Source organism: Oryzias melastigma, linkage group LG14, assembly GCF_002922805.2.
Source record: "Oryzias melastigma strain HK-1 linkage group LG14, ASM292280v2, whole genome shotgun sequence".
NCBI lineage: Eukaryota > Metazoa > Chordata > Actinopteri > Beloniformes > Adrianichthyidae > Oryzias > Oryzias melastigma.
The window spans coordinates 16,972,040-16,987,751 of NC_050525.1; the positions used below are offsets into that span (position 1 = coordinate 16,972,040).

General features: G+C 40.6%; 1 protein-coding gene across 13 annotated transcripts in view; it reads right to left on the reverse strand.

Annotated features, from left to right (window-relative positions):
- Positions 1 to 15,712, reverse strand: part of nbeaa (neurobeachin a) — a 108,785-nt gene that overhangs the window by 25,441 nt on the left and 67,632 nt on the right. For 8 of the 13 annotated variants that reach the window (XM_024262035.2, XM_024262005.2, XM_024262012.2 and 5 more), the window contains exons 14-31: positions 11,838 to 11,917; positions 11,511 to 11,573; positions 11,021 to 11,118; positions 10,314 to 10,406; positions 8,233 to 8,341; positions 8,078 to 8,159; positions 7,849 to 7,972; positions 7,541 to 7,733; positions 5,632 to 6,318; positions 5,099 to 5,548; positions 4,802 to 5,019; positions 4,567 to 4,720; positions 3,644 to 3,667; positions 3,257 to 3,340; positions 2,616 to 2,796; positions 652 to 779; positions 470 to 538; positions 206 to 374 (exon numbers count right to left, since the gene is read on the reverse strand). In XM_024262035.2, the coding sequence (XP_024117803.1) occupies positions 206 to 374; positions 470 to 538; positions 652 to 779; positions 2,616 to 2,796; positions 3,257 to 3,340; positions 3,644 to 3,667; positions 4,567 to 4,720; positions 4,802 to 5,019; positions 5,099 to 5,548; positions 5,632 to 6,318; positions 7,541 to 7,733; positions 7,849 to 7,972; positions 8,078 to 8,159; positions 8,233 to 8,341; positions 10,314 to 10,406; positions 11,021 to 11,118; positions 11,511 to 11,573; positions 11,838 to 11,917 (3,006 nt within the window). The remainder of the gene's footprint in view (positions 1 to 205; positions 375 to 469; positions 539 to 651; positions 780 to 2,615; positions 2,797 to 3,256; positions 3,341 to 3,643; positions 3,668 to 4,566; positions 4,721 to 4,801; positions 5,020 to 5,098; positions 5,549 to 5,631; positions 6,319 to 7,540; positions 7,734 to 7,848; positions 7,973 to 8,077; positions 8,160 to 8,232; positions 8,342 to 10,313; positions 10,407 to 11,020; positions 11,119 to 11,510; positions 11,574 to 11,837; positions 11,918 to 15,712) is intronic. The other 5 variants (XM_024262077.2, XM_024262030.2, XM_036215102.1 and 2 more) reach the window with 3 other exon arrangements.

The window sequence follows — 15,712 nt, forward strand, 5'->3', positions numbered from 1 at the left end:
ATTTAAGTGTAGCGGTATAATAAGCATTCAGTATGTAGTGTCTATTGTCTTGTTCATTGTGTCATCTCCTTTGTTTCATCTCCTTTTCTGTATTTAGCTCACACAGAGTCTATAGTTAGAGCCCCAACAACAAAGCACATGAGTCACCGCTGAGTAACTCACAGTAACCCTCTCAAACAGCAGCAAAAAGGGAAACCAGAATCACCTGTACTGGTGGGTGAGTTGATCTCATGGCGAATGCTTCTCCCTGATAGGCTGGTAGACCTGCCGATCTCCCGCTGTGGTTCCAAGATGTCCCGGTACTTTGACACCATGAGAACTGATATAAAGTAAACCACTGCCAGAGCCAGAAACTGAGCCTGCTTGCTGTCGTCCTGCAGACGGTTGACACAGATGCAAACGTGCGCATTAAACACAGATTATTTGATGCTATTCCTCTTCAAACCAATCCAGAACGAAGTACTCCTACCACATCTCTGAAGACCACAGCTCGCAGACGATTGATGTCTACATCCTGCAGGAGTCTGTCTGGATCCTGCTGAGTGTAGAATATAGAATATCAAATGTAGCGTGTCATACATACAGAAATGCATGTTTGTGTCGCATCTTAAGCGTAGCAGGATGTGCTCTGGATTTGTATGTGTGTGCTACCTTGCTGGCTGTGGAGGCACTGTGGAGGAGGCTGTCCTGTGACTTGCTGCTGGTTAAGGAGGACTTGCAGCTGCGGTCCCTCTGTCTCTGCCTGCACTCCAGGCAGTTCCTGACGGCCACGCAGCATACTGATGGCACAGAGAGACAGAGATGGAAACAGGTAAGCGTCCATTACGGCCAGGGCTTTTACATTTAAATTAGTCTTGTAATGGCCGTGCTGATCGACCGTAGAAAATCAAGAAAAACGTATTTAGGAGCATAAAATTGAAAGGCAACAGTGAGAAGATATGTTTATGGCAACTGTTGACATAGATATTGTAATATAAACTTAAACTTGAAGTGGAATATAAAATAATATAAATGTTTCTAGTAGAAAAATGCAATTTATGTATTTTTAGCTCAGGTAATTGACTCGCTGGTTGAATCACAAAAAATCCAGTGGGTCAGGTATCACTAGTATGTTTTTAATCAAACCATTTATTTGCAAAGAAAATTTGTTTTCATTAAAACTGAGTTTATCTGTGAGGATGAGCTACAATACAATAATCGTACATTTTTCTTTTAAAGACCTCCGACAGAAATCACGTTTTTAACATGTTCTTGTGGCATTTTTTTCATAATGGAGCACATTTAAAAAGAAAATTACGATTAAAAATGCAAATTGTAGCGTATCGGGTGCTGACAAAAAAAAATGCATAGTGATAAAGATTATTTTTGTAGCATAGAAAATCAGATTGAAAGGCCAGAAGCTCCCTGCTTCGCCAGTCTCATCCACCTGTGGACAAATAGATCCATGTACGTTTTTGTTTTCCTCATCTGAGCTTGCTTCTTGATCAAAAGAGTACGAGTGGAGAGCTGCAATATTGTAAACAGAGAGCTCTCAGCAACCAGAGGTGAAGTCAGGGCATCTACAATTCAGAGGCAAATTTTTAATGAACTACACTATCGAAATCAATTCAGGTTTTTTCATTTGGGTTAAAAATGACATAATTATAATTAAAAGACCATTGTGAACGCTTTTACAATAGATAAAATAAATGATCAGAGTGGGACTTTGAGCAAAAAATGAAAAAAAATGATATAAGTGGTACTTTATGTGAATGTCAGGCAACAAAGCCGCTTCACAGTTCATAAAAACTAATAAAAGTGAGCGTTTCAGTATAAATAATGTATATTTACAATGAGGGCTAATTTAATAGTCCATTAGTCTTTTTTTTTTTTTTTTAATCTTAAAAAAACTACGGTGCATGCTTTCATTGTCTTTGACACACATGTGCAGTAGTGCTAATCCGGGTCAGTAGTTATGTCACAAGAAGTTATCGGAAGACTCCGGTACCATAGCAACACGCCAACGGAGCTTGAAAGTTCAGATTGCTAACTTCCTTTGATTTAAATTTTGCTTTGATGCCAGAAATAAATGAAGGAAATCAGCTGCACGATTCATTCAAAGTTTAATAAACTATCGTCCTAATTGTCTTTATTTTTAGCTAGCGTTTGGCTTAAAGAAAGTTAATGATGGTTAAGGCGCGCTTTACATCCAGGTGATGCATGATCCGATTAGTCGACTAATTGTTGTTTTCAACATAGAGGGGATTTAAAAGCTACTCCTTAAATGTCACAGCATTTTAGACTGATTGCTGTGAGAGGACTTTGGGTCGCACTATAGGTCAAGTGTGTAACTCTAAGGGGCCGTTCGGATGCAAACAATGACTCCTCGTCTGCCTGAAGCCAGAGCCAAAGAGATAAGAGGAGCTCTTCGTCTCCCGTCGTCTCCCGTGCTGTGACTAAGAAACGCGAGGAGTCGAGATGACACAGATTGTATTTTTAACTCTGGAGCTGATACCGGTTAACACTTCATCTCTCCTTACTGCTGATTTTTGCACTTTTTCTTTAAAAAAAAAACAGTGAATCTGTGGAACCCGAGAATCCTCGGGTGGGCCGCTAAATCTGAAAAGCGCACACACCGAGGCGAAGGCACTGCCTCATCAGCCCTCCTGAGGACATGTTCTTCTCTGCTTCGATCTCGCTGAAGTTGAGGGAGCTGGCGAACACCAGGACGTCCACCATGGCCATGAGGCGAGACAGGAAGGTGACCGCCGTCTCTGAGGACATGCCCTGTGTGGCTTCAATGTTCTCCAACTCCGTCTGGGAACAGGAGAGAATATACACATGTCTGACAGTTAGTCCGTGCAAAAATAAGAAAAAGGAAACAATACAAAGGGAGTTTTCTGAGGTGAGAGGACACAATCCTGTTGAATACAAATTTCTTACTTGAAAAAAAAAAAAAAAAAAGACGCTGAACCTTCAGCTTCATGCTTAAGTAATTTAGAGAATGAAATCTTTGCTGAACACAGGTCATGGTAGCAGTGGTGGTGAACAGAATGGGGGGAATATCCCACATTTTGTGACAATAAAATCTACTCCCACTAAAATACATCAAAAGCAATAAATAAATCAGAAAGCAGAGTGGAGGTGGAGTAACGGCTGTGTGGTGTTCAGGGACACGGAGGAGTTCAGGAGCAAGTGAGCACAGGTGGGAACAACAGACAGGTGAGGACGGCAGGTTGGTGCTCTCGGTTCTTCTGGTGAGGGTCTCTGTACGCACCTCTCCCCCTGCGCTTCCTCCCCCAGGAACAGGGGTCACCTCCTCTCCCTTTGAACCCCTCTGGGGTCCGGCTCCTCCTGCCTTCTTTAGTGTTGATACAAAGGGGACATTCTTAGATGACTATTTTTTAGTTTTTTTTCCAAAAAACGTCAAATTGGAGCCAATTTTGAGAAAATATTAAATGTATCCCCAAATTTTGGCACATGTTCTGTTTAAACTTTTGGTGGATTATTTTGAAGCAGAATAGACAGGCGCTCTACTTATCGAAACATGGATGTTAGGCAGGCAAGGGTTAGTGTTAGTTACAATGATCGAAAAGAAACAAACCGAGAGAGAAATAAAGTGTTAGTAGAAATCGAAAAAGAGGGGGAAAAAAAGGCAACTTACAGTGTTGGCACTAGTCTTAGAACTCTGCACATGCAGAACAGACAAAAAACACGGACGAAACAACAACACAACACATGTAACACAGAGAGAAAAAAGAGATCCAAATGTAGAGATGGTTAAAATAAATCAAATCAATAAACCAAACAGGTTGTTAATCAAAACGGTTCACACAAAAAAGCTTAAAGTCCCACTCCAACTATTTTGTGGTCTTTTAGTTATGATTATGCAGTTTTTAGCCAAAATCAACAAGTATTTTTTGTTTTTTAAGACATATTTTCTGCAGCCCATTAGAAATACAATTCTGGTTGTGAATAGGTGGGAAAGTTAGCTCCACTAATATCCCATCAAGCCTTTGTTTACACTTTATAGCTTCCACCAACCCTAAGCTAGCATTAGCGTAACAAAACAATGACGTGCAATATAGCAGCTATCCAGCCGTACAGTTTTGAGTCAGATTCCAAATCAGACGAGCAAAATTAAGACACTAATCGATATGTTTGTCTGCAATGACCAGCCCATTTCAGTGGCTGCGTCACTCGTATCCGGTTTTAGTCTGCTCCTGATCCAACATGATTTAAATTAAGAAATACTCACAAATGCCTTTTTAAATGTAAATTATTTTATAGGTCTTCTATTGTGAGAAAAATGCTGCAAGAACATGTATTATTTTAATTGGAGTGGGTCTTTACGTTCTGATGACAAAATCCAGATGTTGGGGAATATTAATTTATTATTTGTTTTGCAAAATGGAAAAGAACCTTTAATAAATATAAACAAATGAAACTTATTAGGGTATTAAGATTATTTCAAAGAGTCTATATTGAGATTTATTTGCATTAAACTTTAAGTTTTACAGGTTTTAAAATGTTAATGCAGTTGCAGTTCCTCAGACAGCCACAGGGGGGTGGAGTGGAGCCACTTACAGAGGGGGAAGTAGCAGCTGACAGGAGAGGAAGGATGCCTCCACAGGCGATGATGATGTTGTCCACCATCTGAGAAATGAGGTGGATGGTGTTGTGGACGAAGATGATGTTCTCGTTGCTGTTCACGAAATCCATCACAGACTTGGTGGAATGACTAGAACGAAAATAAATAAATTAATAAATACGAAGGCAGACGACAAATTTTATGATAAACCTCCTCAGACTGCTAACTCACCTCCTCCACACATGCACGTCGGTCTCCAGAGCAAACAGCAGGTCAGTCAGCAGCCTCTGGTGCATTGGAGACCACTTGAATTCTGGGATGCGGAACATGGTGGTGCGTGGACCGGGGCTGAACTGCCGCCGCTGCTCCTCCGTCATGGGCATGCCTCTGAAGCCCAGATCGACCCGCAGGTCCCGCTCCAGCTGAGCGGCAGTACGACCATGTAGGGCCTGTAAAGGTGAGGGTGAATGTATAACTAAACATACCTGCATTTGTGAATTTTATCCAATATTACAATTTTAAGCACACCTGAGTAGTTGCTGTGGTTTGGATTTTCTTTATATCCTTGTCTTTTCCGTCATCTGACCTCTCCGTATCGGAGGTGGTGCTGACCGTGTCCCCTCCGGTCTTGAGCCCCGAACACTCCCCCTCCATCGCAGCCGTGCCTTCTCCGTCTGGAAAATCGGATCTGGACGCTGCCTTCATCTGATTTTGGCTCTCGGCTTCTGCGATTGAACTGATGTCGGCCAGAGGGCTCTGGATCTTGAAGGGCCCGTCTTCAGGAAGTTTGCCCGAGGAGAGGCTCTGCGTCTGCGTTAAGTCGGAGCCGCAGCTGGTCATGTGTGCTAGCAGGCTGAGGTCATCGCTGGCGCTGGTGGTGGAGTGAGGGGGTGCCGTGCTGGAGGGGGGTGGCTGGTCTGGACTTGGTAGTACGAGGGGGTCTGTGGCTGCGAGAGCTGGAAGTAACTTCTCGTCGACCTGAGAGGGATGCAAACAACAGGATTTGAGATAGCAGCAAATCACAAAACCACAGCACCAACATCTGCTTTCAGTCTGCCTACCTTACTGAAGAGAAATCCATTGTTGCTTGGAACACTGTCTTTCTCATCAGCTAGTGTGATGAGAGGACCCATGTTCCCATCATCCTCCAGGCTCACTCCCGAAAGACCCAGGTTTGTTCCTATTCCAACGCCCGAACCCGACGTGTCGTCTTTGGACGCCAAATTCCCGTTGAGGTTCTGAACCACGGAGCAATAGGCACTGTCCAGGAGGGAGTCCACCTCCACCAGAGGTCCGTTTTCCATCCCCACGCCTCCCCCGCTGCCAACTCCTCCACTGAGTCCCTCTGGAGACAGGTCCAGGTCGTCTAACTTCACCTCAGTAGCCTCTACCTTCTCAGCCTTGATGTCCACCAGGAGGTCGTGAACCTCCACTCTGACTCCTGGACCGGCGCCTTGATCCCCCGGCGTCAAAGCCTCTCCGTTGGGTCTCTTCACAGCACCGTCAGCGAGGAGGTTGCGGGAGTCGCCCACGGCTCCTTCACTGTACTCCGCCTCGCTCTCAGGTGTCTGCGTTTGGGAGTTGTCGTCAATTTCCAGGTTGCCGTTGACGACGGGGGCAGGCGTCGCAGAGAGGCCGGAGATTGTGGAGACGGAGCCTTTCTTTCCCTTCTTCATGTTTTCCTCCTCCTGGCGCTGGTACTCTTCATACATCTTAGCCAAATACTCCTTGTGCGCTTCGTAAGTCACCTGAGTCAGAGGATGGAATACGGTTAGTAGTGAGATCACAAGTGCCCAATGATCTGAGGCTTTCCTCATTCACAAATATGTTATTATAGGTACTATTAAAGACGGAACCAAAGAGTCTCTATACTGTTGTGAGAAAAAAGGGGAAATGTATCTAAAAATCCAGTTGTGGATGATGTCATCAGCTTGTGTCACATTTCCCAGCGATTGGGCCAATTCTGTTCCGATGGCTTTGTGACCAACACGGTTCGAGCGAGTAAAAATCACTTTGAAGTATAGTCTAGGCCTTGGTCACAACTGCTCTTAAGGATGGATACGGGCGAAAAACAGGCAATTTGTACGGGACAGGTAACCCAAACAAAATGTCAAGGTCGCACTCTATGAACTCATGAAGTAAAAATGTTCGCTCGTTTTTTTCTGTGGACAACAGCTCGTAGCAAACATACATATGCAGAAGGCTAAGTTAGTGAGTGAGACACAGCGCATGGTTAGAGTCTAGAAAACTAGGCAGAGTGTCCTACAGACAATTACATATCAAACATTTGTGCAAAAATAGACCAGACGCTAAAACGATTACTGCGCAGCGCGAGTTGGCCACGGAATTTCGTGTTTGGTGTGAATACCATAGGTTAACAAGGGCGCCAAATGGAAGCGGCCTTCGCTCGGCAGCGCTTCTGCGTCCGGTGTGAACCAGACGTTAAGATGCAGCAGCTACGACCGGGTCCGAATAACCCATAAATCCTGATCACCAATACAGGTCGACCCGCATCCGGCTGCATACGTTTCAAAATGCGTACACACTTGGCATTTGAGGTGCATTCAGGAAGGCACCCATGGTGTTCACACTGGACAAGCAGGGATGGGCTTCTTCTTTTTATACTCTTTACAGTTGGAAGAGGCTTGGTATGAAATGTGATGATTTTTGGCACAAAACAGAAATAATTCCTTTCAATGGTGGACATGGATTAACATCATGTCAGGAGAGAGTCCTTGGTTGTTCTGGGTTCACCAGATTAATCAGCTACACTCTGAGTCACCACCAAATCTGAGTCCCTTATCTGCCAATGTGCCTTTAATGGCCCCACGATTTGCACGTAGAGACTGAAAATGGTTGTGAAAATTTGCAGCTACACGTGTTAACGTGCATTCACGAAGACTTCATTGGAAGCGTACGCTTGAATGTACATTTCCGAGGGCGGTGTGTTGGTAGCTGGCTTAAACTCACCTTTGAATGTGCGATGGACAAGGTGTCGACCCAGACCCTCCATCCTCCCCATTCATATTTGATGGCATGATACAGGAGGATCCTAAAGATGTTGTACACCATCTCGGTTATTTTCTGCTCCTCTGGGTTCTTGGGGTTGATGTAACCGAGGGAGAACATCCAGTCCTGCCACACCGAGCACTGCAGCAAACAGCTGATGCAAACACACCAGCAGACAATCAGAGTTGCAGCACGGCCATCATCTCAAAGTGTAATAGTCACTATGTGAAGCCAAATGGGGATGAAAATGGGAGTTTTTGTGCTCCTACCGTCGGTTTTCACGGCTGTTACTGAAGAGTTTTATCATGTCGGTGAGGAAGAGTCTCCTGACTTCCATTAGCTCCGCGCTGGGAGAGGAGTTCTTCAGCAGGGTGGCCACTACCTTCAAAATCACTGAGAGGCAGGAAGGAGAGGGCTTAATGGAGCTCAGGTTGAGGGAGAAGAAGAGTAAAGCAGCACATCCGGGCAGCGGATTAGGCTGGAGGACTTGATACTTACTGGGGTTCTGGATTTTCACAGTGGAGTCGGGCTCAGGATGAGGTTTGTGAACCACCTGGGTGCAGACCTGCTCCGTCAGGATCTGTGCAGACGGAAGATGAGAAGGTGTGCATGCCAGTGCGGTGTGAATGAGCCGCGGCGTAACAGTCACTTACCTCATACAGAGTGTTGTAAGTGGTGACAGAAACGGTGTTGGTGTGCATCATCAGCCTCTCTCCCAGCAGCGTGAAGAGGCTGTGTGTGTGCATGATCTCCACTTTCCTCCTGCATGGAAACAAACATTTAATAACGACTCCTTTTTCCTTTTCTTGTTTTTCCTTTTTTGACAGTTAACGGTGACATTGATTGTTACTAACCAGATGGCGCTCTAAAATTGGCAGTTGACACAACACAGCATTGCCAGAGAAAAAGGGAAGAAACGTGTGCAAAACTGGTGCAGAAACCAGAAAGGCTTTGATTTACCGGCAGATTTTGAACATTTCGACTTGCATTGCTTTTTATATTTTAAATCCCACTGTTTTTAAAATAATCACTATATATCATAATCACACACACACATATATATGTGTGTGTGTTTTGACAATTTTACATAAAAAAACACTCAGTTTTTAAACAAAACACTGTTTTACAATTTTATAAAAATCTTTCTGAATATTTTTTACATTGTTTTGTAGGGAACACAGACTAATATCATATCTCACATATTTTAGTATTCAAAATATGCTAAAAGATGTTTGTAAGAAACCAGTGAAAATCATTGTAATTACTGGAAAAATACATCTGTTTATATAATGGATCAAATATATTTATATGAATATGTTGTATTTAGTATTTTAAAGATTTGCAGGTGTTGGTTGCAGCAGTGCGAGGAACAATAAGATACACAAAATCAGTTTTCCAAGTAATTTAACTTACTGAAGTAATATGCCAAAAAAAAAAAAAAACGACAAAATGACAGAAAAAAAAATTAACCTAATTTATCACAAAAAGTTGCAACTAAAAACAATCCAAATAAATCCCATGGCATTGAGGAACATTTTGATTGTTGAAGAAACGTAATAAAATCTCTAAAGAAGCAAAAACTTTAAACCAGCACTATATTCTATCCTCTGAATGGTATTATTCAGTGTTTTTGAGTTTTTTTTTTATTTTTTTTATGCCATTGTGCAACCAGTTTTCACAAAGTTCCACTAAGTTTTGATAAGAAATTTCCTTCAAAAAAGGATTTAAATATTAATATGTGTACTAGTCATGTAAAAATAATATACAAACTAAGTATCAGTAAAATATTAGACGCATAACCAATCCATATAAAGCCATAAAAAATATTAATAGCCGTTTTATACATTTTTTGAATACAAGAAAATTAATTATCTATGACTTGGAATTGTGACTTAGTAACATAAAAAAAGCATCATGTATATATTATATATATGTATAAATGTGTTTATGTGTTTATTTGGTACTAAAGTGTATTTTTAGATTTAAGAAATAGCTTCTGATTTAACAGTTTAAGGTGTTTTAGTAATTCTTACTTCTAAGAAGTCAATTATTTAATTGGATTTAACATTTTTACAATACAATAAATGCCTGAAAATATTTCTAATTTCCATTTTGTTTAGATATGGAAAAATATTCTGACATTACTAGTCTTTTAAATTGAACAAAGCATGAATTTTCATAAATAAAAAGGAATTCCTATATAGAAACATTAAAATTATTTTTTCGTACTTGAATTTAGTAAGATGTTTTGTGTACTTTTGAAAGTTAACATAAAATAAATAAAAGAAAAATATCCAAAAATGAGCATAAGTTCTCCAAAACAAATGGTTTACAAGATAATAATTCAATGACTCTTGAACTTTTATGAATTATTTTTATAGTGAAGCTTAATTCCAAATTAGTGTTTAGATTCTTAATCCCTGCCCAAACATTAACTGCTTTATTTTTGGTTTACTGAAGGAGGCTTTTCTGCATGATATCTTATTGAAGCAAATATAAAGAGGTTTGGGGAGTGACTGTGCAGGCCGGCTGCTTTGTGCTCATGTTGTGCAGAAAGATGTAAGTGTGTCACATTGTGTGCAAAACTCCCCCAGCATTCCTTGCTGCTCATCAATATTTTCACTTTCCACCTGACCTTCTCGAAGAAGTTTGCATTCTTTCTATTTTTACTAATGTTTTTGCTTTATTTTTTTTAAATAAAAGAGGACACAACAGAAACAAGACTGAAACTTACTTGTGCCCCAGGTGCTTCAGGAAGTAACCCAGAACTTTGAGCGCCTGAACCCGAATACTTTCACTCTTGGAGGCCAGAAGCTTACAGATCACTCTGACAAATACAACATAAACATAAATTAGATCATTAGTGACGGAGGCAAAAGTAAAACTAAATAGTAAACAGGGTGTTTTTATTTCTTATCTGTGACCATTAAATACTCTCAATATGAGGATTATTTGACCATCTGAGAGAAGCTTTCGTCTTTCAAGAAGAGGGGAGTTAAAAAAAAAGAGACATCGTGATGCAGTTGGCAAGTAGCCCTCTAGCAACAGAAGAGTTACCACGGAAACCAAAGAGACATCTAACAGCGATACACGTTGGCATAAAAACAAGTACAGTTGGGCTAAAGCTGTCTTTGAAAAATAATTTAACTTGTCAACATGGAAATGATGCAAAATCCATGAAGAAATGTATAATAACTTTATTTTTAGCGTTTTTTTTTTCAAATTAAAAACATGTATTTTAATTATTAAATTCCGATTCTCAGTAAAAGAAACAAAAAAAAACCTAATTAGACAAAATTTCTGTGTTTTTAACATTGTGTTGGCACAAAAATAAATAAATTTGCCTGCAGATATGTGAGAATTAAATGAGTCCAGGAGCATAAATGTGCCTCACTGCTACACATCCTTTTATGTGAGCATGCATGAGTGGGCAGCTCTCACCTTATGCCATTTCTCTGGTCAAAAGCAGGGATCATGGACGCTGGATGTTCAGACATAAGAGCCACTAACAGCTGGAGCACATCGTGGATATTCTCATCCTACAAAAGAAGCAGAAAGCAAAGTTGAAAACAGGAGGAGGAGGAGGAGGAGGAAGCCTGGCGAGACAGAAGAATGAAAGGCGAAAGAGGAAAAAGGGAAAGTTGCTGGGGTGGATGAGGAAGGAGCAGGTGGCATTTCGGAGCAAGAATAGATATAATTGTTACAGAGGAGTACATTCTGTTCGGTCTATTGTTGCAGCATTTTTCATGCTGTCACAGAGTCAAAGCTGACTCACACCCTCACTCGTTTAAGTGGACCATAACTCCAGCCCACAGATTATAATGCACATTTTTTCTCCTGGCGGCTCCACTCGAACACGCCCGGCGTCTCCTTCCCCTCCTCTTTTAGCCCTCCCTCCCCTGCCGACTTCCAAACGTAAACAGGCATTTACCTCATGCATGGTGAGTAGATAGTTGAGGATGCTCTGCAGCTCATCCTCCTTCACGCCTCGGTCCTGGAAACACAAAAAATAAATAAAACACGGATTCTCATTACAGGAATCACAAGTTTCTGCATTTTTTTCTTGTTATTAACAAAGCAACAAATCAATTCCAGCGTGAAGAAAAGCTGCAGCACTTAAGTTCAGGTATCTGTTATAAATTGTGATTTTTTTTGCACTAAATGAAAGCAGAGGTTCAACAGAGGACAAACAATTGAGGACAAATTGATTTTTCGCAGCTTGAAGCGCGTAATGAAGATAATCAATTTCTCTCTTTACCTTTAGTATTAGCTGTTTGAGAAAAAGAAGCATAAAGGCTCGCAGTGAGATGATCTCCTTCTGGGACGGCCTTGGCCCATCTAAACAGAGACACAGATAAACAGAAAGTAATTTACAAATCCAAACCTTAACCCTGTGAAGCCCACTACATCAAAGACTTAACAGAAAATTCATTTTTTTCTGTTTTTGAATTAAAATGTTTTTCAAAACTTTTGGAGAAATTTACAAAAATATATTTTGTAATAATATTTTCAATGAGAAGTAAATACACTGAATTTTGATACTTTGAGTGATTTGGTAAGTTTTTGACAATGTTAGCTTACGATGCAAAATATTGAGTGTTCAGAAAAAAAATACCTTAATTACCAACTGTCTCAAATTTGAAACCCACATTTTGAATATGCTGTAATTGTATATAAAGAATTAATTATCAACACATTGTGCATTTTTTCAATACATGAAGTAGTCAAAAAAAACACAAATAATAATAGATGAGCTATTCTGACCATACTTAGCTAAATTAGCTAAACTTTTCCCACCAGTAGTCTTTTTTGAATAAACTTTATTAACAAATACTGAACATTAGGGCCGCCATGATTAGTCAATTAGACAATTAGTCCATGTTGACTATTAAAATAGTCGTTTTTTTTTTGTTTGTTTTTCCTTGTTTTTATCTCAAAACTGCGGTGTGCGCTTTCTAACGCCAGGTCTGCCATTCTCTTTGACACACGTGCGATCAGTAGTGCTAATCCAATCAGTAGTGATGTCACAGGAAGAAGGCTCGGGTATGATAACACGTTAAAGGAGCTTGAAAGTGTGGGAAACATAAAAAAATAAAAGAAAAAAAGTGTTCGATGAGCACGTGAAGAGGAAGCACATTGTTACTGAGTATGGTAACGCTGAAGAGAGATCTTTGCTTAGGAAAGCTAAGCTAACATTAGCACAAACAGACAGCTGTCTTTTTCTTGTCTTTATTTTTAGTTAACATATAGTTTAAACATTTCAAGTTTAAAGCTAATGATAGTTAAGACTCAATTAGTCGACAAATTGAAAAAAAATGAATTGGTGATTATTAAAATAATTGTTTGTGGCAGCCCTACTTCACATACAGAACATCATACAGTACATGAAAATCCACACCTACTGCAAGTTGGCTTGAGAAAAATAACAACAGATTGTTAAACCTGCCATGAGTTTGAGAGAGAGTTTTCCCACCAAAAAGTATTTTTGAGATTCCATGGAAGCAGCCATTTTGAAATGTGAATTAGTTACCTACCCCAGGACTCCTCCCTATTTCTTAAATTGTGGGGGCATTTGGAGCTTTAGCGATATCCAAACTTGTTTTTTAAGGAGGAGCCATAGCAACTTAAGACTGTATTCCTCGGCTGATGGGGTGTGAGGGTGTGCTCTGAAGCATAAAGCTTACATTTAAATTTAAGTAAAGACTTTTTGTTTTTGCATAACTTTCTAGTTATTAAACTAATGTTTATATGTATTTTTCGAGCATGCTAGCGTGTATGGCAGTCTCTATTGACGACATCATCGAGTGGTAGTAACGTCCATATGAAGTTACATTTTTCCATAACTCTCTTCTTGGGGCTAAATGTAGTGGGTAGGGAGAAGCTGTAGGGATAGGAGATCAATTTGGATTGGCCAAGCAGAAAAAAGCCCTTTTACTGCCTCTAGTGGAATGATAATGAACTACAGGGCAGAAAACAGACCAATTTATATACACTGGGTTTCTAAGGAAATATTTGATTACGTTATGAGATAGGGGTCTCAGAAATGTATGTATCAAATATGGTGTGAATGGGTTTGTAGGATTAAAGGGAAAAATGCTTTATCTGATTCCTGGAAAGCAGAAAAAAACTCCAGTCACTCAAGTTCAAAAGTGCAAATCAATCTTATTAACTTCTGCGACACTATGGCGATCTGGATATTTTATGTCTCCACTAATCTAACTTATTACAGCAGAGGCGGAGTCATTTGCAAAAAGTGTGATTGATGGGGAGGCTGATTCAAACCAAACAGCTTCACTAATCCACTGTGTTTACTCGAAAGCTCTGGCACTCAAAGGATTGTTTGCTGTGGAGGGCCGCGATAAGAAACAATCGAGGAGAAAAAAAGAAACACAAAAGCATCTGACGCCCTGTAGAAGCCACTCTGCTCGTTCTAGAGCTTTCCACCCCCCATCACAGGACTGCAGTTATGAACGTCAGCCGCACACGTCCTTGACATCCGTGACAGCTAACGTTTAGTTCCTCCTCATCCGAGGTGCATTAAGCCTCGGCGTAGGGCTTCCGCAGTCGGCAACAAGAAGATTCAACCGCTTCAACCCCGCCTCTGCATTAGGATTGATGTCCGTGGCTTTCGATCATTTTTACCACAGAGATTCATTTGTATGTCAGATATCCTTAAAGATTACAAGCTGTCATGAATCAGCCTCAAAGTGCTGCCAAAAGAACTCTAATGGAACGTGGTATGACATGGACTTGAAGATGCATTGATTCAGCTCAGAGCGGTCATGATATAAGAGCTGCGAGAGCCTTTCTGCTGTAATGATGATGCCGGCTCGTTCCACAGAAGATTTTTTTTTACTTATTTCTCACTTTTTTTCTAAATTGATGATGTTAAAGAGGGTTTGAAGGTTAAACTTTCATGAATTTGTACTTCCGTCTTTACAGGGAAAAGGTTCTGGGTCCCAGCATGCGTCTTTCATAAGGGTGTAAGAAAAACTAATATATCACAATATTTTATTTAGCAATACTGGTAGCGATTTCAAATGCTGCCGAGGCAATTTTTAATTAATTCTTTACAAGTAAACTTGTAGTTTAGCTTTTTACTTTTGTGTTTCACTGAAACCCCTGAACACTAGGTGGCAGCAAACCACGCAAAGCCTCTTTTAGTAGCTCTATTCTGCACCAAAACATCAAGATCTTGCGAGAACCATCTTGTTGTTCACTTATTAGTCTCATGGTTGTTGTTATAGAGCTCAGCAACACAAGTACAACTCAGTTTTAACAAGAGATAGGTACCGAATCTCTGTGCCAAGTTGGTATCCGCACGACGCATATGGAACTACCGGTATGGTATAAAAACGTTGATTTCCGTGGATAATTTTAGCCAATCTTTTTACCTATAGGTGATTGTGGGCGGGCTCATAAAAGAATGGGTGAAGATGAGGGTGGGTGGAGCTTCAGTCAAAATGCCAAAGCGAGCAATCAAGTTTAGCTATACTTCACAGCAAAAGTTTATAGTTCAGCAACATGATGGAGAGGAGTGAGATGTACAATACTCCAAAAAATGGTCATTGTGGCAATAAGCGGTAAAAACGTGTGTAAAAATGGAGATGCAGCGCTGCAGTTCAGACTGTCAGAAAATAGGAAATAGACTCTGCTTTATCACACTTAAATGCTTTATTTTAGAATCAAAAGCCACGTCCTCCTTACAGCTACTTAGCAAGTCAACAAGAAAAATAAAAAAATAAAAGAAACATAAAAGTCTGAAAGAGAGGGGAGGAAGATGAGGCATTACTTCATCACGCTCTGATGGCCTTGAATGACACGAGCGTTTCATTCAATTCACCTGCGCCTCGCGAAGCAGAAACATGACACTGAATAAGGCCTTTGCGCCCCATCATCTCATCTGTCAGGCTGCGACATGTTGCAGGAACAGTGACAGTGGTCATCCATCACAGTTACGGGGAAGTCATGTGACCAAAGTCCCATCCACTGAGGAGTTAAACACGACTGGATTCTCTAAGGTGCCGCTCAGATGCAAGTCTGTAACTCTTTTTTAAAAAGTTTCTTGAATATCACGCCGGTTTTATATAAAATTCACGTGTTATTGACAAAAAAGGAGGAAGTGCTTCAAAA